Here is a 23,957-nt window from a genome sequence, read left to right as displayed (position 1 = left end):
AAGGGTAATTATTTATTCTATTGTTATCCTGAGATGATCATTAAGTTTTATTAATAACTTAAACAAATTAAGTAAAGTATCACACCATTGATAATCAGCAAAGATGTAAGATCTCTATAAACAAAGGTAGATCAACGTAAGACAAAGTAATGGACACTTTCACTTATTAAAATGGTATTACAAAGCCTGAGATTATTTTTGAACAATGAACTTCACTCATAAATTAAAACCACAAATCTCTGAACAAAAAAGACAGTGTTTCAAACCTTCTCTTGAAGCCTGAAGCTAAAAGCAGCATGTCACCTCAGGCTCTGTAGTGCAAACTTGTATCCGTCAAGCTTCTTCTTTCCTGGCTTGCAAACATTGCAGGTAAGAACATGTTAAAACTACATTAATTTTGCTTGATACTTATTATTTCCCTTGACAAAATGGCTTTTTTTTAATGTGCAAGAAGCTATGACACTTGCATATATACAAAAACCTAAATAAAAATCAATCACGTAAAAGCTTATCCTGTGCAGAGTATGCCTTGCAGTCTTCAACAGTACTTGTTAATTGTCTGAAGCGGCCGCATTCAGCTCTTCTTCAATCTGATCTGGAGTCAGTGAGTCAGAAGTATGCACCTCAGGGAGACTTTGGTCACACAGCATCTCTTTAGTGGCCGCAGGGGGCACACCGGGTTCAGCTTCTGTGCTCGGAGCAGGGCTACTCTCTACGTCTATGGCTTCCTCTGCCTCCTGGACGTCGGACTCTTCGTCCTTCTCTGGAGACGAGGGCCTGAGCTCAGATGAGGAGTTTTCTGCAGTCAATGAAAAAAAGAAAAAGTTTAGTGTTATAAGCCATAACATTCTGATAACGACCATGAGAAGCTATTTAAATTTACAGCAATTCACACGCATGTCTACGGGCAATGAGAGCCTTCAAAGAACATACAGTAGAAGCACATGAAAGAAATGCAGATTCTGAGAGAGATAATTATAATAGTAGTAGTAGTGTGTAGAACTGTAGGCATAATGTGGCTCCTTTATATCTATTTGAAAGGAACAGGCACGAACCACTCTTCCACCATGACCCATGAACAATTAAATTGATCAAAGAATCTGTCTCAGATCAAAGAATCAATCATAAATCATGGTTGATAACTGATAACTCTCTTGAATATTGCGCTAACGATTTTATTGCAATATTTTACTCCACATCAACACACTATATTTAAAGAAAAATCAAAAGATAGATTCAAAATTACAAAATCAAGTACAAAATCAGGACCAAGACGAAGTAAATTAGGAAAGTCAAGACAAAAAAAGAGTCAGATGGAAGACCTAAGGTTAAGTTAAGATTAAAGGAACAGGCCACCGTTTTTACATACTAAGATATGTTCTTTCCTGACCTTAGACGAGTTGATGTGTACCTGTCTGGTCTTTGTGCGTGCACTCAGTCACGCAAAAAGACCAAAGAGGTTGTTAGCATTTGGCCTCTCCCAGCATTTCCCTATGGCTCCAAGCGGGGTGACGTTAGAAGCGACCGCACTCTTCCACGGGCACGCACAAAGACAAGACAGGTGTGTATCAACTTGTCTAAGCTCAGGTAAGTATATATCTCAGTATGGAAAAACAGTGGCCTGTTCCTTTAAAGCACCTTAACCTTAAATATTGTTGCCTATATTTGACCTTGATCAGAGATGTACCAACCTAGGCTTAACTGATCACAGGAATCTCCATCTCCGTAGTTCGCGAACATTGAGCTGTTCCCCATGTGACCGGTGGAAGCCATGTCTGACAGATCTGGGGTTGTGACTTCAGGCGTATTGGCCGTTTCTATCAATGAAAAGGACAGGTTTTTACAGAGGAGGATATGATGGTAACAACTGTCCAAAAGAAAACAACATTAACACCTTTGGCGCTACAACCTACAGCTTTTTTTTTTTTTTTTTTTGTGCTACATATATCTGTGTAACCATGCTTCAGCAGTTGTTTCATGTGTTTACTACAACACTTACAATGCAAAATGTTAGTATTACCAGGCATTGTATTGTGCTCCGTTGGAAGGGGTAGACTCATGTCATCCACAGCTTCTTTTATTTGACTCAGATCTATTTCACACACGTCAGAAGGCACCTGGAAAACCGAAACAAGCATTTTTTCTTACCCTGATACTTCTAAAAGGTCAAATCCAGCATCATTTTACAGGAGGCACCTCTTTGTGGTCATGAGCAGACGCTGTTTCTTCAGCCATGTCCTTTTGCATAATGTATTCATCCTGGGACTGCGGTTCAACAAGGCGAGTTGGGATCCGGTGCAGATAGCCATAGCCAATACCACAGCCTAAGCTACATTTTACCACAAGTGATTACTTAAAAAAATGTATATTTGGGGGCAGCATAAATATTGTATTGAAACTAATCCCTACCTCCCCTCTCCTCCCCAAGCACCATTTGGAGTTACGACAACTTCTCTGCATTGGTCAGTTTGTATATTGTATACAAGCAGCTTAAGAGGTTTCCCTTCATTGGCCTCAATTAAAGAGTAGAAGTCGTCAGACTATAAGGAAAAATATGTTTAGTGGCATTTTTATAGCTTTGTTTTAATAATAAGTGTTTAATCTAACCTCTTGCAACACCTGGTCAGCTCCCACAATATAGTCATCAAAGGCAATAAGGCCAGCCAAGGCAGCAGGTGAATTTTCTTCCACGTCCTACAAAAGTACACAGACAAGTGTTTAAAAATGGGACTTTCAGCACATTATTTTGTAAACACTGATAAGCCATGACACTATCAGTGACATTTGCAGATGTAAAATGTTATGCAGTATTGTGTAATTGTTATACGAGTCTTACCAGGACATGCCACACATTCTCGTTGGCTCCTTCAAAGCTGCAGAAGCGCACACTCGCACCCAGCAGGCCCTGGCCGCCCCACATGTTACTGGGCGTCACCTCCAGCTCTCTCATCCTCTGCGTTTTGGAGTTGTACACCTCCAGTTTTACTGCTTTCTCCACATTGGCTTTTAGTAGGTCTTTGAGCAAGTCGCTTTCTTTATTCTAATGGGCGAATAGATATACAGTATGTTACTTGTAATGTACATGAGAGATATGTATAATTCTGATACATTCTGTCCGACTTTGGACGGTTTTAAAAACAAATTATGGGGCACAGAGCAGAAGCTGATTTTTGTTATGTGTTAAAATAAAAAAAATAAAAAAAATGATTAAAAAAGTATTTTTATCTGTGATAAATAGTTGTGAAGTGTGCTGTGTGTCATGTGTTCACCTTGTAGAACAAAAAGAAAAGATAAAAGTTTGTTCATGTTACCTTCACTGACTAGGAAATGCCATCAAGGTATGAACTTGCACAATCCCACTCACCAGCCTGGTGTTGCCAATAGACAAAATGAAATCAAAGAAAGGCTCCAGACCGGCCTTCAGAGCAGGTGAATCCTGCTGCACCTGGAGGAACAAGATCCTCTCACTACAGGGTCAAGTCTGGCCGCATTCAGGACGAAAAGAAAAGAACAATATCGCCCCTCAGCGTCGAAAGGCGCCATTACGCATGGAGTGAATACGAAACCTCAAACCAGGATACTGCTTTGCTATCAGGCAGTTAAAGCATGTCATTGCACATTTTTAAGGCATACTATTTGATCAACAATAAAGCATGTTGTTATGTGAAAGCAATGCAAACTTTTTCGACGGTTTGCCAAATGCCACTTCACCTCAAGCCGGCATTACATCCGACCATGAGTCCCACATAATTAAAATAAAACAAATCCTGTTATAATAAATATACTAGGTCTTGGTACATAGTGTATATACCACTTAAGGCGTAGTTAGTACGTAATACAACAGTTATTACGCTGTAAAAATGCACATGGATGCTTATTTCAAAATCCCCAAAGGGCGTTGCGCATGACCCGGGTATGAACATCATCCTTGACCTGCGTCAAACTCACCCCATGGACGTGGTAGCCGCTGTTTGTTCCCGAGTCCAGCAAAAACGAGCTTTGCGACAACCCCATTGTGTTACACTGTTAAAGCAATACCAACGTGACGTGGCCGAGGTAGTTAGCAGGCATTACTGGAGCTAAGCAGCGCCAGCAGAAAGCTAGTTGTCAAAAGCAGGCGGTAAGACCTGAGTAATAAATAAAGATGCCAGAAACATCGAACTGCTTTAGCCACATGTGTTTTCAACAACGATCACATCGATTAAGTCCCTATAATGACTTATAGCTGAAGTAATTTAAGAAAACAAAACAGCAGGGTCACTTGGGGACACAGGTTTGGCACGTTGCACGCATTTTGACTGCAGTTATGGGAATGTTCCTTTGGACTCCTGCTGTTCACAGCAGCTCTGCTGACTGTGGGAATAAGGTAAGCACATATGTGCTGTTCCCATTGGTGATAGCAGAAAAAGTATGTATTATACAGCATCATGTATAAATTCATGAGAAAACTATGAACGGGCATCAGTATTTCTATACACTTGGAATCAGGCCTATATCATACTGATACATTTGTTGCATTTATCTGTGTTTTATTGCCTCTGTTGACTTGGCTTTCATTCATGTGTTGCTGATAATGGCTGTGCACTTCCTGTTTGCATCAAACTTTGAAAATCTCCCACTTTCTTACTGGCTTATAAATAGGGCTACCTCAACAGAAGCCTGTCCTCCAATCCTCACAATGGCTTGGCTTGTGCTTTTGGTTTTCTGTGTGGGTAAGCCTGTTAAAATTCCCTTAAAATTATTATCAATGACACTTCACAGAAAATTAAGAGCATGGAAATAGCAACTGGTACAAGTGAATTCTTTTTCCTTTTTTAATCTTGGTAATGATATAAAAACAAGGCTGCAAAATCCATTTATCCCCTGTTTTCCTTAGTGACCCCTGCTCTTCCATCACATTACCATATGCTGTGCTGTAACTAAAGGTGATGTCCATTACTGTCTTTTTGTCCATTGTCTGTTTTTAAGGCCTCGTCAGTGCGACTCCCATCAACCACAGAGTGCACAATGACAGGGTGATCGGAGGCCATGATGCTCAACCCAATGTCTGGAAGTGGCAGGTAGTATATACGGTTTAAACAAGTGCTTCCATTTGGGATTTTCATAATTCCTATACTGAAACCCCCGTGTGCTCCCTCCAGGTCTCTCTGCAGATGGATTCATACGGGGATGGTTCTTTCTATCACATCTGTGGTGGCAGTCTTGTTGACGCTTTCTATGTTCTAACTGCAGCCCACTGTATCCTGACGTAAGCGCTGAAGAATGGGGACAACAGGAAAAGCGTTAAGAAAGCTTATTTGTCGTCATAATATATTTTGACTTTTTTTTTCCAGCGAAGAAGCTCAGAAATACAGAGTTGTGTTGGGTGAATATAACCTGGATCGCTATGAGGGCAGTGAGCAGTTCCACGATGTTGAAAAGATTATTGTGCACCCGGCATGGAACGGACAGCTTGGTCTTGGGTACAGCTCGATAAACATGAGAAAACATGAGAAAAAATGATGTTTTTTTTTCAATATAATTTCTGTGCTCTCTGTGTCACTGCAGAAACGACATTGCTCTTATGAGACTGGCTAATTCAGCATATGACAATGGTTATGTTGCTATTGCCGATCTGCCTGGTGAAAGAGAGACGCTGCCTCATAATTTTGAGTGTGTTATCACCGGCTGGGGGCTTACAGACTGTGAGTTGAGGCTAATCCCAGGCCATGTTGTATTATATAGAAGTGGGAATGCTTCAGTGTTTCCCTGTTTGCAGTTTATGGTAGTGTTCCTGACGTCCTGCAACAGTCGCCCATAAACGTGGTGGAGCACTCAGTGTGTTCCCAGCCTGAATGGTGGGGCAGCATCGCTCTGGAGAACATGGTCTGTGCCGGAGGAGACGGTGTTATTTCCGGATGCCAGGTAGCCGTGCTTCAGAAAAAACAAATACTAGCACAACATTTATCAAAAAGTGGTTTGGACAATGTCTCTCAGTCTGGGAACGTCTTAGAGAGAAGTGTCTGGGATAATTGTGATTGTCTGCACTGCATATTTGAACACGTCTGGAGTGGCCAGGCCAATGTCACTGGAGAAGAGAGGTTTCAAATAAAGTAATGACCTGGCTGTTGTCTCTGCTGCGTCCCAGGGTGACTCCGGCGGGCCCCTGAACTGTGCGACTGACGGGATCTGGAGGGTGCACGGTGTGGTCAGCTATGGACCATCCGGCATGTGCAACCAGTGGCAGAAGCCCACAGTCTTCACCAGAGTGTCCTACTTCACTGACTGGATGTATTCAGTAAGTAGTGGACCATAGTGTCATACTTTAAAGATTACAGTGGCCTGATTCTAATGTATTACTTTGTGTTTCAGGTTATGAGGGGTTAATTTCCTTTGAATCCATTAATAAAATTGAAATGCTTTGAAGTGTGTGTCTTTACTTATTTACAGCACTAAGGTGAGCGGTGAGGTGAGGTGGTGAGTTTCCATTATCCACATTCAGTGACTTCTGATGACAGTAGTTTATTTGTTACAATCCTCTGAGTGTAGCTACACCGACCGAGCCTGAAGGGTTGTTCATGCTGCAGGACCATGGTCTTAACCAAAGTGGATTTCTCCCTGGATAATCAAGAAGGAACCCTTATTATTACATAATAAAAAACACATAACACAACATAATTCATTCTTTGTGAGAAATCCAGATTCAGAACTTCATTTAAAAAAAGCTTTCAATGTTTTTTTTTCCTTGTTTTTTTGTTTATATATAGTATATTTTGGAATCTATCTTACACTGTATATCATGACCAAAAAATGTAAAACACAGTGGTAGTTATATCTTTCAGTCCATAGGTGGCGCCAGTCGGTTATTGAAGGTCACTGGAATTCATACCATAACCTCACTCAGAAGTACATGCTGACCCTGGAAAGAGGGTTCGGGAAGTTGGGTTACTACAGTACAGACACAGAAGGTCAGGAGGTGAAGTGCCTCAGAACTAGAGCAGTTCTTGTCATAAACTTTGACCCGTAAATGTCTCCTAGTCGACAGAAAAGTCGACAGAGCTCAGTCCATAAAGGCCAAGGCTACACTAGTCATGCTGTTGTAGTAACTACATTCAAAACATTGAATGCATGTCTAGCTTTACTGTACGATGTTTGTGTAGTTGTCAGGAAACCGAAGTGTGACTTCACTCACGCCACATTGTTTTGCTTTTAGTTATGGAGACACCAACCTCAGGCAAATTCCTGTGGTCAAAATGAAAAATGAGAAAAGCCCTCCAGGCTGGTTGTACCTTGTGGCATATTCTCAACGTATACAGCAATAGATCTGTCCTGAACTTCAGTGTGGAAATAAGAACAAGTGCAAGCAAGTATTTTTAGAAAAACATTTTTTTAATTATTATTTGGAGGGACAGGCTGTCAAAAATGGCTTAGATAAAAGAAATTGTTTTGAACAGCAGGTTAACGTGTGAATATGTAAAAAATAAAGCAGCTTTGTTTGCTCTGCAGGACCATTCAAGCAGAAATATGTACAACACAAAAGGCATAAAAGTAAGACACGTTGTTTGAAAATGAAAAAGCTGTACTGTAATACATTACATTGATAACACTCACTGTTGCCATGTTCTTCATGTTAAATGATGTTTTGTACAAGAGAAACAAATCGTTGCAAAAGTCAGTGCCCATTTAATGGCAAAACACATATCCAAAGGATTCCAAAGTAATCAAAAAGGCAAAAGCGAATAATACATTTCCATTGTGCACTCTGCACTTTTCAAAGTATACAATTAATCAGAACAAGTTTGAACAAAGAGGACCTGCATGCATAAGTCTAAAGGGTCCAGAGGCTGTAGAACAGCTGTAAGAGGTGCGATATGTACATTGACCCAACGCTTCACACCTTCCTCTAAAAATCACCTTCTACAAACCAGGCAACGCTTTCATGTTTGACATTTTGTACGTGATAAAAATTGTATAATATATGCAATTTTTACCCACAAAAAGTTAGTAATTAATAACATTGTTACCCAAGTCACAGACTTCCAAAACTTCATATTACAATCAAATTGATCTTTTCAAATGATTCACTTTTAACGGCATTTAACATATCTAGTCTGCCTATGAAAATACTTCAGAATGCTAGAGCTACTATAACCATCATACATAAATTTCTCTATAATTTATACAATACAAAGTTTGTTCCAAATTGAAAATTATTCATTTGTTCCTTAATAAAATATTGCATTTGTCAGTGATTAGATTTTTTTTGTCCACCTACATAAATTAGTTACAAAATATTAGTGTGTTTTCTATGGTTACATTAGAGGCAGTCATTTCATCATAGACCCAAAATGTAGTTTCAGTGATTAGGGAGATTCCACAGTTTTCAGTCCAAAGCTTAAGTGGAAGCACTGTGCGCTGGGCTGGCAGGCATGGCTCCCCGATAAGCAGGCACAACCAGTAAACTTCACAACAGCCGCATTTTATTGCCGAAAGGTATAAATTAAATAAACTACTGAAATAATGACAAAATAAGTTACCAAAATGTTACATGAAAAAGAGAATAGATATTAAATACTTTGATGGACTTGTGGTCCCATTTCCCATAACAATGCATCCATGTGATATGGAAAAAGGAAAGGATTGCACTTTGAGGTGACTATCAAACCACAGTGCTTGGAGAATGAGAGTAGGCGTTAACTGAAATAAATAAAATAAAAAAATCATAAAGAAAATAACTTAATTCAAGGGTATTAAAGACAATACAGCTACGGCCTCTATGGTACGAGTGTTATTTCTAGTTACCCAGCTCATAAATTACTTAGCGGTGAACTTGCTGAATCAACCCCATACAACCAAAACAATGCCTATTCATATAAGTATTTTCACAGATAAAGTGCTGATTGGGGAGCTGTCGGAGGGACTTTTGTACCAAACAAGACCCATGATTTGGAGAGCGTCTCAGTCTCTCGGGCGTAAGCACTGAGTCTGGCAAGAGGACACACATGGGACTATGATGTGATCGGACTCAGGTCTGGATGAAGGCCATCGCAGCAAAACTCACCGTGTACATTGCCTCCAAAAGCTAGAAAGCTAGAAAAAATATCCCTGAGGTGCACATTCAGCTGTGTTGAGATTCCTGACATGGCCCCATCATAAAGGTCGACTCTTAAGCTTGGTTTGGTTCATAGAGCTTTCTTAGGAATTGTGAGTCATCATTGGTTTTCAAGGGCCATGTCAAATTATATTAAATTCATTATTTTTTCACCTTTAGCTGCCGTCTCACACAGCAATACTCCCACACGCTTTGCTAACATTTTGAAGGCAATTTGAACATTTTAGGCAAAAGGGAATCACAGCTTCCTCCAAAAATCACTTCTTAGACATCAGTTATCATACAGTTTGTGCATGTATAGTTCACCCCCTATAAAAACTTTTTTTTCTTGCTTGTTTTAGTTAAACTTTCACAGACTCCATCACAGACAACTTCATGGCTTCCTCCATCAGCTGATTGTCTGTAAATGTGGCGGGGGGCTCGGGGACGGACTCAGAAAGGCCAATGAGTGACTCCAGTAGGCATGTACCCGGGTCAGAGGCTGCGGGCAGGCTGGGGTAACTAGGCAGCTGAAACTGAAAAAAGTTGTCCATGTGTTCGTACTCTTTCAAAGAGTTGTAGAGCGAGCTGGGGCCGAGGCAGGGAAAGCCGTCAAAGAACTCCAGGTCAGACTCTGAGGACAGGCTCAGATCCATGTTGTAGCTGGCTGAGCGGTCCACTGTGGGGGAGGGTGTGCGCGGGACACTGCCACTGTGGAAAAGAGCATTCCCCTGGTTGGCATTGTCATCTAAAAGTTCTGAAATGGCTGTCGCTCGATTGTCTATATTGTCATTTTCATCTGCAAAGTCCGCTATGCTAAAGCTACCGAAGGCTTCGTTGGAGGGCAGTTGCGGCTGCTGGGTAGAGCAGCGCGTGTCTTTGCTGTTGCTTTTGCATTTGGAGCAGGGCTCCGTGCCACTGAAACCAAGGACTCCAGTCAAGCCTTTTTCATCTGTGTCCATTAAAGAGCAGCGCTCACACTGCCTTTCCCCCGCCTCCGAGTCCTCACTCTGACCTGAAGAGTCTGATAAGTCTGTCATGTCGCTGCTACAGCTGTTCTCCTCCACCGCAGACAGTTCTGAAGAGAAGGTGAACGAGGGGGCCGTGGACAAAGGGCTCAGGGATTTGTGTGTGTGCCCAGACAGGCTGCTCTGCACAGGACTAACATGAGTCCTCCTGCTGTCCTCATCGGAGCTCGACTGTTCCTCCAGCCTCTTCTCCAGCTCCAGCTTCATGACAGTGTGGATGTAGTGCGTCTGGACCCGGGTGGAGTTGAACTCAATGCGCCCCTCTGTGTTTCCACAGCCATCTTTAGTGCAGCCACAGGGGAAGGAGGAATGGTCCATCTGAAAACATGATGTTGTTTTAACTGACATGTACAAAGCACAAGTCGCCAACAGTGTTTAACCCCAGTGTAATATTTCACCCATGAACCCTCAGAATCCTCACCTGACACTTGATGCCGGCCAAGCTGCAGGCACAGGTCTCTGGTTCACAGAATCCCTGACAGTCACAGCCACAGTTTTCTCTGGAGAGCCGCAGCTCATGCAGCTGCCTCTTCTCCTCCTTGTCAATCTTCTTCACCCCGGCCGCTTTGAGCAGAGCGTAGCGAAGTTTGGACGTGTATGGCTGCAGAAAAGAGCCCTCCTCCAGGTTGGCACCACTCAGGTCAATATCCTGCTCTGGGATATCGTCCACAGTTAGTCTCTCCGCCTCCTCACTCTCCTGAGTTCCATTTTTAGTCAGCTGAAATAAAGTGACGGGTTAATTATGGACGACACAGTATTGGAAATGTCGTATTTATTTCATTGGGCCTTTGCATACCTTTTGTTTGAGGGCCTCTAGTTTCTCCTCTTTGAGCCGGTTGAGAAATTTCTCTCGCCGTAGCAGCTTTTGCTCAACAGCAAACTCAGCAAGCGTGTAAGTGCGGAGTACACTGTGCCGTGGTGTCATTCCCAAAGTGCATCCTCCTCGACTGGGAACGCTGGTGAAGCCTTGGCATCGAGGGAAGAAGAAGACGTTAACCTGGTCAAAGGTCACATTGGCTCGCCGTGATCTCTTCGTTTTCTTCAGAATGGACGTTGCTGTAGAAGAACAAGAGCACATTAGTCGTGTACAGTGTTCAGGTAGTTACAACGAATATTGACAAAGATGCAGTTTCTTTGTTGTACCACAAGAGGGTGCTGTGTTCTGTACTATACTACAAAAGCTGAGATGACTGTAAAAAGACACCCCTCTGATTCATTGCCCTGGTCCTCCACCAAACCTTATCATGTGCCCAATTAAAACTACAGCTACAAGGAGTACAACACACTTACATCCTGTAAAATGAAACCCAACCCAAATAGCCTTTTCAGCTTGTTACTGGGCCCACTGTGCTGCACAAAGCACCCAGCCCAGGAATTTCCCCTCAGCGGCCGGCACAGAGGAGGAAGCAGAGCTGTCAGGATCACAAACTAGTGTGTAAACTCTCAGAGCTTACGGAAAGGCTGCGGGGCGGGGGTGTCCCAGGACAGGGATGAAAAAGTGCCCACTCCGGTCTCACGGCTGCAGCTGAAAATCCCCGCCAATGTCCCAGCGAGAAGTCAAAAGGTCCGTTATCTGGTAAGACCATTCAGGACTCGCTGTAATAATCCATCTCACTGTATCCAGAAGCTCGCAATAAAAGCATGTGGGAATAAAAGAGAGCCATGTGTGGGAACCAGCCCAGCAAACACTCTCTCTTTAATATAAATTCCATTTCCAAGCAGCAGAATATTCATCACCACTTTAGTCCCGGTGGAGAAGCCTGTTTTTCCCTCCGCCCAATTTGCCACAGGGCTTTTATGAAAACAGAAATAGATCATGTCGAGCGTGTTTCGGACATTTCATTTATTTCCCCGTGTTTTCTGGCTTCATCGTTTGTGACACACCCGGAACGGTTTCATCTCCAAAACTAATCTCCACAGTCTTTTACCTTTAATACAGCTGAGAGCCCAGCACAAAAGCAGCACTGGGTCCAACACTACGCAAACTGCCACCTTCAGCAGACATCAATCAAATCCACTGAGGCTAATGACAGGCGCGGGAGACAAATGGTACCTGCCCGGCTGCCCCCAATATGGGATGAGATGTGGCTGTTTTTCCCTCTTTACAATGCCAAGTCGCGCTCAGTCCAAACACAAGCGGCGGATTATGGAGTGCGCAAAATCAGAGACGCCTTCTTTTTTTTTTTTCCCTCACTGTCCAACCCGGCCCCCTCTTTCCGCACCTGTGTTGGGTGCGAGCCCGGGCTTTTCAGACAAGGCGCTGTTGTGTTCCCCAGCTTTGGCATCCGGCCACACTTCTTCCTCCAGCTGGCCGCACGCCCTACCATCCTGGGAACCTCACCGCTGTTTACCCTGCTCCCTCATGATCCGACCCTTTCACCTGTGAGTGCTCTCCGAAGACCCGACAGACACACACACACACACACACACACACATTGACTGTCAAGGAGTCAAGAGTGGCTTGGATCGAGGGTCCCTAAAGGGCAAGGCGAAAGTGTGCCTGAGAAGGAAGTGGAGGAAACAAGAGGCAAGGTGAGGAGCAGCTGCTGTGTAATACAATTAACCATTTAGCAGCTCTGGGGCATGACATCAAAGCAGGTATTCATTGCAGAAGTCTGAAATCATTTGGGTGAAGTGCTTGATGAGCTGCCAGCTGCCTAAATTCCTTAACCTCGCTCCCGTATTCATTATAAGTTTGTTATCGAAGCCCTTCCGCGGAGCGAGTAAAGACCGGGGCGACGGGGTGAAGCCAGTTAAAGGGCCCCATGTGTGATCTATTGTGGATGCAGGAGAAAAAGGGGGGTGGGGGTGGCGGGGAGCACACTCACTGTTGAAATGGGTTGCTGGGGAGCTGGGGTTGCTGGGAGTGGAATCCAGGGTGTCTGAGTAGCAGCTCTCCCCCTCCGAGTCCCAGCCGGAGCAGGCCGAGGAGGAGAGGGAGGAGGGGGAGGCAGACGAGTAGCACGGGTCCTCGTCCACCGCCTCGAACTTCCTCTTCAGAAGCCCAGTCATGGCGTCGGTGTGGAGAATCTGCGAGAGGCAAAAGGCAAACGGGCGATTAGCATAAGGGGGACACACATTACAGATTTCACTACATTTCCAAATGTTTTTACTCAAATCAACCGTAAAGTTCAGGCCTTTTTGCAATAACAGCCAATCAAACCCTGCGTGTGTGCGAGGAACACTGATTTATCCATATTTCAGTAAGGTGTGGCCCTGGGATAGATAGTCTTTAATATTTTAACCTTTCATTTGACCCAATAGGCATGCCTATCGAAGACGATACACGTTCCGTCTGCACTCAAAGGCGGCTAACCAAGGCACAGGAAGCGATCAATCAGCCCCTATTCGCATAAGTCAACAATTACCGGACCCACCCCTCCTGCAAATCCCATCACGCTCAGCAAAGGCATTGATTAGCGCGCGCCAGGTAGAGCCGTGCCCGAGTGCTTTCGCCCTGCACTGCCATTAAGAGTCGTGCGTGTCCCGTGTCAAATGCCCTGCGTGTAAATATGTACAGCAGTGGCGGTGCATAGCTGAGATGCCTTTTTTTTCTTCTTCCTATGCAGCTCCTGTCCGCACGCATTCTGCCAGAGCTCCCACGAGAGCCGGCTGCTGCCTCAGCGATATGAACAATCAATCGAGTGAGCGACAGACAGAGGGAGACAGGAAGAAAGCAGACAATCGGGCAGTTAAAGCCTGCCTCGTATCTTCAAACTGTATTACGGCTCATGAATTATTTCCCCCAAAACGAATCAACGGGGCTTGTTCCAAGAAATAAAAGCAACAAAGATCGCCGTGAAAGACAGAAGGTTCAGAGAGCTTTCAGACATATTTTCCTTTCTGTACGAAACAAGTACTAAAATCATGTAGTGCATCAAAAATGACCCTGGAATCTTTAATGTTTCGAAATAAGAACACTTTTTCAGGTGCAAAGTATTCATACTCCATTCCTTTAGGATGATGCCACTTCCTGGACCATTCTATGACTTGTCCATATCGTCTGCTTCTTGTTAATATCTTCAATCCTCTTTTTTCTGACTGAGAAGGCGGTGGGACCGAGAAAAGGAAGGAAAAGGATAGCAGGCCAGAAAGGAGGAAGCCACAGCTGGGCTCGGGTCCAGCTCAGACACTCCCTTTACAATGATGTGCAGCGGGGGGAAAGTCGGTGCAGCTTTTACTTTGCCCATAAAGAGATCATTTCACCATCAGACTGTTTACTGCCTACACATTTGCGGGGCCAAAATCACTTGCAGCTGCAGCGGCGTGGGCTACGGCGCGCTACTTTTTTTTTTCTTCCACATTATTTTTAGCCCGTGTTTGTCCAAATATTTGCTTGGTCAACACCTATGAAATGATAAGGCAAGTCGCGAACAGTTTGAAACATTCTGGGTATTCTCTTCTTTCAAGGCAGGATAATTAGAGAGCGCTTTGGATTGGACTGAAATTACCTCGCTTGTTAGGAGCAACAACAAAAAAAAAAAACATGGCACGGGCACCGAAAGCAGAAAGTACTAGGCCAATGACCGAGGAGCAACTTGCAGGATTTATATGCACGGTTTGTCTTATCAGCGCGAGTTATGCAATGTCAGCAGAAGTTGGTGGAGGAGAGAGGGGCGGGGGCACCATATCGGGCTGCAGGTAACCAGGGGATGGGGGTCACTTCCTGCAGCCAACCCGAGCAATTATGCAAAGGCTGCTCTCCACCTGACGGGGATGAAGAAGTAGGGAGATTCAAGGGCAGCGGCGGACGTCTTGTGGGTATCTTCAGCGCAGACGTGCATTGGAGGAGGTTATTGTTACCTCTGCAGATATTGCTTCCCCCCCCCGTGGTAGGGACGCCATATGATGAATGAATCACCTTGCGAGAGGTCAAGCCGCATCATAGCAAACAAACATTACGGGGTATGGCCCTCCCTCCGCTTTGGCGTTGTGTGGCGGGGCCCAAAAGCGGATTCATCGGAGCGTCAAATAATCTCCAAATTGCTTTTTACACATCCGGATTATCTTGTTGTGCATTTTTTTGAGGAACACCTGGGCGCAGCATCTGTCGGATTTTTTTTTTAAAGCACGTGTGTTGTTGAATGCGCACATGGATACACCTTACATTTTTGCCATGACTCCCGCCCTTAATCCAATGTAAAAAAAAAAAAAAAAAAAGGAAAACAAAGCTGTGAGCACTTCCTCGGGGGAGTACATAGAGCCAGCTAAGCAAAGTCTTTTTAATTAAAAGCTGCAGTGAGGCAGAAGGGGGAAGAGAGAGGGGGGAGAGAGAGAGAGAGAGAGACGGGGAGGCAGGGAGAGGGGTGGCGGGGGTGGCAGCAGCGGTGTCAGAAGTGGGTCATTGTCTCTTGACTGCAGTCTACCTGACACATTGATTTGTTAATCCTGTTCAACGGGCAGAAACAATGGCGAGAGGTTAATCCTGGCATGGGGACGGCTTGTAGTCAATCTGGAGGTGCTCAGCCGCTGCATCCCCACGGAACGAGGGCCCGCGGAGCAGCGAGGTGAGGCGCGCGGGCGAGACAATTCAGCGATCACTCACTGGCGAGAGGTGCGGCGAGGGGGAAAGGAGATGGAAGACTCGAAACACTCAACTGTGTGTGGTGGTTTGACTGTTCTGCCTGTGTCACGTCGACCTAAAACGTTCTGTTGTGGAGCGGAGGGAGCTGCGCAGGAGGAAGAGGAAGGAGGGGGAGCTGACCAGTGCAGGACATAATGCTCTGAAACGGGGACAAACCCAACTTGGTGATCCCAAACCTTGCACAAGATCTGGACATGTTCACCTACTGTCCTAGATGCCCCAGAAACATGGGTCAAAAGCAGATGACAAACTAATGAAATATAATTTACTCAAGGCTAGGGGGCAGTAAGGAGCTCTAGACAGGGGGCAGGTAGAAAGACAATTGAGACTCATTAATAAAAGTGTGAAGAAAGAGGATAAAAGCAGGAACTATGGGAGAACAGTGCAGCCTGAATGGACGGCACTGGCATGTTTTTAAACACGCGCTAAATTATGCATCGCTGTCATTCCATCAAGCGTGCACAGGCAGCCAGATAAAGGGAACGCATCCACGGAGGTGCTCCCCAGCCAGTTGTCAGCGAGTCGCGAAGATAAATCACCGACGGCGAGAGATTTGTCACCACAAGCACCGCAACGGATCAAGTCAGATGTAGAGCTATGTCACCGAAATGAGATTAACTTGATACATGCGGCTACAGGCTGCTAATGTGGCTGCGCGATCTCTCGATTCATTTGTGTTTGATCGGAGACAGCTCTTCAAGTCCTCATTAAGCCATCAGATTAAGGGCCACGAGAGGGAGCGGGTCCAACGTTTGACTTCATTAGAGTTTAGAATGTCTCTTCATCGACTACACATTTAGGATACTCATCAGCGGCCCGAGGAACACCCTTTGTTTAAACTTCTGTTGTTTTAGAGAGAGAAGCCATTCACATTCTGTTACACTGTTCATCGTGGGGATTATGTATACCCCACAGTTGCTCAAGTATTCCCAAAGCATAAGTAATGGTAGAGAGTAGAGACCCTGTACTGACTGATTAATCTAGACCTGTTTTGGAAAATGCCACAAGTCTAACTCAGACATGTTCAAAGTACCGGCCACACTCCAGACCTGCCAAGTCACCACTCACTCACTTTTTCTTTTTTTTTCATCCACCTTGCTGCCCTCACTGTTCGGGCCCCCTCTGCGGCTGATAACGGCGATGCGTGGGGAGCCACAAGTTGCACTAATCTTAGCCAGCTGGGAGCATTTACATGGCACGGTGACAAAGGGGCTGCGTCGCGTTCGGAGCGACTGGCTGCCTGAGAGGAGTGCTCGTAAAATGTGATAATGATGAGCCTGGGAGTTCCTTCAGGAGTGCGCACGCCGAGCATGGCTGAGCGCGCACGTGAACTGCGCCCCTCCCCTCCTCACCCCTCGTTCACCTCGGGCTGCTCCAAAAGGTAACACCAACACATCTTTTCATTTACAACTTTTTCTTGGGCCTTTTAACTTCTGCATAGTAGTATAAGTAAGTGAGTAGTAAGTATAAGTAAAGTGCAAATCATTAACTCCAATTATGCTGATTAAAATTCATTGTCCAATTGCAAACAAAGACATCCAATAGAAAATAATCCGATAGCCCAGCTGAGATCAGGAGTCAGCTGTTCCTCAGTCGAGCTCCGCCTGCTGGACCAAAGCTGCCAGCGCCTGCCTGTGTCTGAGAGCCTGTTGTTCTTCTCACTACTGGGGCTCTCAGGGCTCACTGCCACTGTGCCACAAAAAAAAAAAAAAGAGAAGAAAAAAGAAAACATTCTGTTCCTCTGATTTGCGCCGTGATTCTGAAAAGGAGAGGTAGTGGGAAGGAGCAGGGAGGATTGTACAAAACAAATAAATAATGTCATGTCTCCAGGCCGCAGGAATTCTGTCTTGGCAGCGGCTCCCGGGGTGGAATATAGTGGGAGAAGAACACAGGCTCTATCTAACCCAGATGTGCTGCCTTCTGCAAACCACTGGAAAGTCCTGGTCCTATTAGGCTGCCCAAAGCAAGCAAAGGCTACCTCTCCGAGCCGCACCTGACAGCGCATTAGCCTGCGAGTGCGCCTCACATGCCCTGAGCTGTCAATCAACTGCTATCCGCCACGAACCTCGATAGTCCATAGATGGTGATGTGCATGTTCATCTTATAAAGACTTCAAAGCATTCCCACTTGTGTGTCCACTTCTTTCTAGACTTTATCAAAACATCTTAAATTTCCTTGATGGAGCCAAAAAACGCTGTACTGTTCCGTGTGGAGGAAGGGCGGAGGTTGCAGTGAGTTCAAGGGTCACGCTCCAGTCTGAGAGACTGGCTGCACGGCATTCTGGGAGAGGACAAAACAGATGGTGGTACAGCCCTCCAAAACTAGCCTGCGCGGACATTACTTCCCTCCAGCACAAAAGCGATGGGGCCATCCATTTTTGCGTGACTGAAATACAAGGGAGTACCTTGCTTGAACCCATCCTGTCCTCCCAGCTGAGGACACACAAGCTCATGTGAGAGGGAGGGAGCAAGAGAGAATGGGGAGGGGGGAGTGGGGGGTAGAGAGCAGGAAGTGGCCATTCATATTATGGATTCCAGTTTTGACAGCTGAAGGCACCACAAGGTTTACTGAGCACAGGAACATGTGACATGAGTCCAAAACATTCAGAAGGCAAAGGCACTTTCTGGCATTGTGAGCAAAAAATAATTAGTCTAAGTATGACGTCTTGACTTCAGTGGAGACAGAATCATTAAAAAGGAAATCTTAGTTATTTAATATTTTACTTCAAATCTGTATGCAATTGATAAAGGGAACAGCATAGTCAATAATTAGAAGTAGTGGTGGAAACCCTTTCTGAGAATTTCAGATGCAAGAGCAGTGTGTGTGAACAAAGGATCAGCTCTGTACTGTAGCCTAGTTCCAGAAAACATAGTTCCAGAAATGATCCGGGTGAGGTCGCGCTAGAGACGATTTCATTGACTCAACCAGCGGCTCCACTGATCACACAGTGAGCTTGTGTAATATAGGCAGGCTACCTGCAGAATAAACACTTTAGTGACGGGTCACGATCTGAGAGATAAGCTCTAAACACGCTCCCCTAAACGCATCAACTTTGGCCATGCGTAAAACATGACAAACAATAACTAACATGTTGATACCAAAGACATCTGTTCAAACAATGAACACTCTACTTTACCGATAGCACCTGGCGAAATTCCAACGAGCGCCAAATAAACAGAGTAAATCATGCGTAAAACTCACAGCACGCGCGCCGTGTTGACCACAGCGGCGTCGGTGGCGTTTCCCTGTTGACCTGATCATTCTTCGTGATTAATGCTAATTGTACTGACAGCGCTGCTATCAGCTGTACTCAGATGTAGTGCCTTCAGGAGTCGCTCTAGTTACAAGAGGCGCACCAGCACCGCCGTGGTGGTGAACAACTCCACTCACTGCTCCACAAAACACAAAGACAACCTCGTAAACAGTTGGCTTAAATACAACGACAGCGAAAAAAGTGCCACACTTCATTTATAAGGTCTAGTAAAAGTTAATCTAAAAACACATATCGAACAATCAGTGGCAGCTCAATCAATTCATGATTGAAGCAGGTTGGAATCTCCGAAAACTCGCTACCGCTTGTTTTACAATTTCCAAAGTGAGCTGTTAAATACATCGCGTAACCAACTCGCCGGTACATTTAAATGGCCCACAACAAACTATTTCCCCCGGTCTTTGGCGAGGTTAAGCTCAGACATTACGCTGCTGTTCGATAAGCCAAGCGCGAACTCTCCGTTGTGTTGTAGTACTCACCACCAATTGAAATATCCTTTCACCATTAGTGACCAAATCTCGTCCGACGCACAGCCGACGGGATGAGGGGGCAGTAATCCAAAAAGTGACCGGTTGTAACGCGTTCGTTGTCCGCATACACGGCTCCACCGCTATTGTCTGAGTGCCTGTGTGCCACACGGAGCTCCGCAGCAGCTGAAGCGCTTCCCTTGTCTGTGGCAGTCTACCGAGAAGCGCAGCCTTTTCGTCAGTGGAAAACTCCCTCCTGGCGTCTGTGTCTGACGCAGGCGGTGACACAAGGAGACTGCCCACGCCGCTTCCTGCCCGTTTCTCCTCTGTTACTGTAGTACCTGCACGTCCAAACATCAGCCACTAGTCATGTCATCGTTATCAGAGTAAAGTGTGATTTTTAAAGAGACAAAGTAATTATCCCAAGATATATTTGCTCTGGTGGCCGTTGTGGGAATTGTTTTTTGTGTGTTTTTTTTACAACCAGCCAATCAGATAGGCGGATTCTTCTTTTAGAGCCTGTTGTTTAATTCAATTTAATGTCACGCTTGTCTTATCATTTACATTTATGGGTTTAAGCAGCTAAGGGTCTGGCAAGTGCAGGTGACGTGACAATTGTACCGAGTGTGTGATGAGGCTTCCAGTTAAAGACCTGACTAAGCTCTCTCCTGAACTTCTGAATCACTTCACTAAATTCATGGGAAGCAACAATCTATGGGAATTTGACAAGACTTACTTAATGTTACAGAAAAGGGCGTGCTTTCCTAAATGGCTTCATATGGTCTGTTAAAGAGGGTGTTAGTTTCAGACGGCGTTTATGAGGCACACTGTTCATGTTTAAGCCTGTATTGTCCTCTCCACCTGGCACTACCTAATCAAGCAGATACCGAATATGCAAATCACATCCTGTCTTACAAACAACCAATCTTTAAGTGTTCACTTTGAGTTTCTCCTCTTGGTAACAAAAGAAGAAAAAGAAAAAAACTGGTCTCTCATGCCTTTTATCTCCTACCAAAGTGTGAGCTCAGCAAATAGACCGGTCGTGTCTAGTCTGGGCTGAAACTTGCCGGCAGATATCAGTGGTTTTTCTGACTCCTTTTGCCCCGTGTTTGCTTAGGTGAAGGCCATTAGTCCGACAACAGTAAATAACTCAGATGTTAATAATAACCGCTGGTCGAAATTCTTAGTCACGCTGGTCATCTTCACAACAATTCTCTTGTGGAATTCTGATTCATAGTAAAAGCTTGGATATGATACATTTTTCAGGGATCATCAAGCCATTACCATCTTAAGCCAATGCCCATGCTTAAACCCACAGCAAATAGTGCAGGTAAAAAACGATCAAGACACACATGAAGACCTTCGAATCTGACAGTAGTGTATTGGAATGCGTGACGTAACCCCGAGTCACACCCTTTCCCCGTGTTTACCAGTGAAGCTGCATGTGGCCGCAGTCGGACCCAAACTCCAGCCTGCCAGTGTCAATACAGGTGCTGGGCTTGCATATTTGGGGAGAGGTCTCTTAAAGCTGAGTACGCGCCGCTCTGCTAATTGTCCCACGCTGAGAGAAGGGGCGGGGGTCTTTCTCACCACAGTGTTTGGCCTGAGGGGTCCATTTAAGACTGCGCCAATGCAAGCACACTGAGCCCATAATGACTGCAGATACAGCCCCATTACGGCGTTCTCATGACCACATAACAGCCCTCTCTTTGTTCCCGATACATCATCAATTTGTCAATGTATTTGGAATTGCCTGTCAGATTAGACCAAAAAAAAAAATATGAGCTGGATATTTATTTCCTCCAGCGCCTCTAGACCGACAAAACCCAAGTGGACTAAGTCAGAAACCCACGATGTAGCTACAGGAGGAACCAGTGTGCTCTTTGTGTGAAGAAGGATCACAGATAAATATGGAGAGCTGCACAAGTGAGGCCACACATATGCTAAATGAGTCAAAGATTGCAATTTGAATGACTGCAATTAGCAAATCTTTTACAACTAACTAAATAGGCTCTGTGGGATCTAATTATTAGAATAACTCTGTGTTTTAGACCTCTACAAACAAGCTGCTTGTGGTTCTTTGGCATTAGTTTAGCCGTTCATATTTCTCTCAAATGTTAATGCTCCTGGGCGTGTTTAAAATGTGCACGGTGAGATGAATGTTGATGTAACAGTATGCATGTTGGTAAGTCTGTTTTACGCAGTTAAAGCGATAGTCTGTAAGTTTGCAAAGTGAGGAGAGACAGGGTGAAATTTGAAAGTAATCCCATCCCCTCTTGGACCAGAAAGCCTTTCTTTGTTTGCAAAATGAGGAGAGCAGGAACAGAATTTTCAAAAGTTTTAAAAGATGAAGCTCCTCCCCCTCCCTCCTGATTGGACCTGACAGGCTGGTTTACGGGAAAGGCTTGTCTCTTTGGTCGACACGGGAGGATACTACACTCTGATTAGTCGCTGAGATCCAGGAAGGAGGGACTAATTATGTATTTTTGTACTTACTTTACATCAAAATGCAAAACCAGGTTGTCGATTTTACACATTTTATAAAATGTGTAAAACGTTTAGACTTCCAGACTATCACTTTAAACCTAAATGCCTATCAGACTTGTTATTTACACTACATTACATTATGACATCCTCAACTGACTTTCATAAAAGATGCTGTACATAATATGTATACTAGCATAGGTTATCATACATATCAGTTTATTCTTGTAGGCCAAAATATGCCGACATTTGCAACACACCGACATTACCGGCAACACGTAAAAAGCTAACCTTGTGCAGCACTTCAACATTTTAATTAAAACCAACCTAGGCCAGCTACATGAAAAGCAGTTAACACAATGTCCTTGATCTTTGCATACACACAGACGCTAAAAGATATTCAGACACCTTGCACAGAATATTGAATAAATACAAGTTCTGTCTGAATGAAATGATGCCGCTGGGAATAAAATGCACCTTAAAGTTCATTGTCGTGCAGGCACAATCAGTACTGCTCTTATCAGCGCCGCGTGTTTGTTTAATGACACTGCCCGGGTGACAGTGTTTACAAGGTGTGCTTTCCAAAAGTCGTGCGTCGCGCTAATGCGCCGCTAGACAGTCACCGGGAGTCACTGCGTCCAGACAGACTCCACCCAATTAGCTCGCCCCGAAAGTTTTTATTTTCTTCTTTTTTTTTTTTTAAAGAACAACAATGAACCATCCACTGGTGCGCGGGGAAGTCACATGACGGGCCCCGGTCACAGCTATTACCCAGGAATTCTGCTTCTCTTCACTACGACACACGTAACAATCCCCCGACATTAACAATTAGCCCTCTGTTTGACAAGTTCCACAAGAGCCCGGAGACAGCGCTGCCTCCACTGCCGCTGCTGCTGCTGCGGTTTTAGCTTCAGAGTCTAATTATAGTCGATGTGTTGGCAAACAGCAGATCAGCCGCGCAGGTCCAACTCAAATTATGCAAGAGGGAAAATCTGGCCGTCATAAGACCTCATGTAAAACGTAGAGCCTTTATAAACTAGCTGATTTATGTTCCCGGCCCGAAATCAAATAGTGATTTTGCTGACAATCATTGTAATTGTAATGTGAGGAACAAGCTTGGACCGCAACCAACAATTTAAACTTTACGCGCTCCTTTTCATTGTTTGTAAACACACACAAAAAATGGGTACAGGGCCTTTAATTACTATTGTGGTTCTTTGTTTTAGTCACCAAAATGACTATGTCGGCAAAAACTAAGACTAAACATAGTTGACAAAATTTACACTGGACGTCTAGTTTTGTCACATTTCTGCCATGCTTTGAAGTCACCCGGTCGCCTTCAAAACATTTGGATAATCGCGTTGGGGTAGAAGTTCCAACACCAAACCAAACTCTCTTCTGCAGAATGGGAGTTTTGGAGGATGCGTGTTGCAGGGTATGATGGGGGGATGGTGGCTGAATCGGGTCTGAATACATTAGGGCCACTCTCTTTAAAAGTGTGCCAGAGAGTTCACGGTGGAAGACGCCCCTCCAAGAGCAACAATAATGGGCTTCAATGCCTTCCATCTGCGGAGAGAGAAAGCGCTCTGTGACTTGCACGTGCGGCGCCGGAGTGTCCCAACAATGTGTCAATTTATGGCCATTACAGATGTCATAAAACTAAGGTGACGACTAAAGGGCTGTTTAGTTTCGCTTCGGAAACACTTCAGTCGACGTCGGCGTTTAAGATTTGAACCATTGGCGTTTGAGAATGCACTTGGTGTTTGTTGTTAGCGGAGGATTGGGGCATTTGAATGCACTTAACTTAACTTAACTGGGTTGTTTAAACTCATACGGTCCCGAAGCGAGAGCAGTGCAGACAAACCAGCTAAGGTGACTACTGTTGACAAAGCCGACGACGTAAATAAGCCCTCATGATTTAAAGGAGCATTGGCAGTGTCAAAGTGTTGGCTGGAGATTTACTGTCCTTCTCAAGGGGGGCCTAAAATAAAGTCCAAAGAGAAATGTTGGTGTTAGTGGAAGCTGAAGGAGAAGGGCGCAGTAGTGTCCAGCG

The 23,957-nt window shown here is 44.7% G+C and overlaps 3 protein-coding genes across 4 annotated transcripts; 1 reads left to right on the top strand and 2 right to left on the bottom strand.

Annotated features, from left to right (window-relative positions):
• Positions 1–77: 77 nt before the first annotated feature.
• LOC306978063 (Golgi reassembly-stacking protein 1-like) lies at positions 78–4,121 on the bottom strand. Its single transcript, XM_079576521.1, has 9 exons — positions 3,949–4,121; positions 3,365–3,445; positions 2,837–3,040; positions 2,608–2,694; positions 2,410–2,540; positions 2,197–2,329; positions 2,021–2,117; positions 1,692–1,817; positions 78–799 (listed from the first exon to the last, which is right to left on the bottom strand). Exons 1-9 carry the CDS (start codon positions 4,012–4,014, stop codon positions 552–554), a joined length of 1,173 nt encoding a protein of 390 aa, XP_079432647.1. The 5' UTR covers positions 4,015–4,121; the 3' UTR covers positions 78–551.
• Positions 4,122–4,646: 525 nt separating this feature from the next.
• LOC306978042 (elastase-1-like) lies at positions 4,647–6,390 on the top strand. Its single transcript, XM_079576501.1, has 8 exons — positions 4,647–4,712; positions 4,969–5,060; positions 5,142–5,248; positions 5,334–5,462; positions 5,548–5,684; positions 5,759–5,904; positions 6,128–6,277; positions 6,352–6,390. The coding sequence occupies exons 1-8, from the start codon at positions 4,679–4,681 to the stop codon at positions 6,364–6,366; spliced, it is 810 nt and encodes a 269-aa protein (XP_079432627.1). The 5' UTR covers positions 4,647–4,678; the 3' UTR covers positions 6,367–6,390.
• Positions 6,391–8,834: 2,444 nt separating this feature from the next.
• Positions 8,835–19,734, bottom strand: csrnp1b (cysteine-serine-rich nuclear protein 1b). Of its 2 annotated transcripts, none has more exons than XM_079576040.1 (5): positions 19,433–19,734; positions 12,927–13,128; positions 10,895–11,154; positions 10,520–10,816; positions 8,835–10,416 (listed from the first exon to the last, which is right to left on the bottom strand). In XM_079576040.1, the coding sequence occupies exons 1-5, from the start codon at positions 19,547–19,549 to the stop codon at positions 9,433–9,435; spliced, it is 1,860 nt and encodes a 619-aa protein (XP_079432166.1). In that variant the 5' UTR covers positions 19,550–19,734; the 3' UTR covers positions 8,835–9,432. The 2 variants fall into 2 exon arrangements, with proteins under 2 accessions (XP_079432166.1, XP_079432167.1); XM_079576041.1 differs by lacking the exon at positions 19,433–19,734 and adding an exon at positions 18,884–19,066.
• Positions 19,735–23,957: the final 4,223 nt, after the last annotated feature.

Source organism: Gobius niger, assembly GCF_951799975.1.
Source record: "Gobius niger genome assembly, chromosome: 18".
Lineage (NCBI taxonomy): Eukaryota > Metazoa > Chordata > Actinopteri > Gobiiformes > Gobiidae > Gobius > Gobius niger.
This window is presented reverse-complemented; position numbering and strand designations above follow the sequence as displayed.

Excerpts from the sequence above, each read along its gene's own strand:
- LOC306978063 (XM_079576521.1), bottom strand. The coding sequence starts at position 4,014 with ATGGGGTTGTCGCAAAGCTCGTTTTTGCTGGACTCGGGAACAAACAGC. Across the intron at positions 3,041-3,364 it reads CTATTGGCAACACCAGGCTG|AATAAAGAAAGCGACTTGCT; the intron begins GTGAGTGGGATT and ends TTCGCCCATTAG. Across the intron at positions 800-1,691 it reads CTGTGATCAGTTAAGCCTAG|AAAACTCCTCATCTGAGCTC; the intron begins GTTGGTACATCT and ends CATTGACTGCAG.
- LOC306978042 (XM_079576501.1), top strand. The coding sequence starts at position 4,679 with ATGGCTTGGCTTGTGCTTTTGGTTTTCTGTGTGG. Across the intron at positions 5,463-5,547 it reads AACGGACAGCTTGGTCTTGG|AAACGACATTGCTCTTATGA; the intron begins GTACAGCTCGAT and ends GTGTCACTGCAG. Across the intron at positions 5,685-5,758 it reads CGGCTGGGGGCTTACAGACT|TTTATGGTAGTGTTCCTGAC; the intron begins GTGAGTTGAGGC and ends CCCTGTTTGCAG.
- csrnp1b (XM_079576040.1), bottom strand. The coding sequence starts at position 19,549 with ATGCGGACAACGAACGCGTTACAACCGGTCACTTTTTGGATTACTGCC. Across the intron at positions 11,155-12,926 it reads CCCAGCAACCCATTTCAACA|CAACGTCCATTCTGAAGAAA; the intron begins GTGAGTGTGCTC and ends GTTCTTCTACAG. Across the intron at positions 10,817-10,894 it reads TAGAGGCCCTCAAACAAAAG|CTGACTAAAAATGGAACTCA; the intron begins GTATGCAAAGGC and ends ACTTTATTTCAG.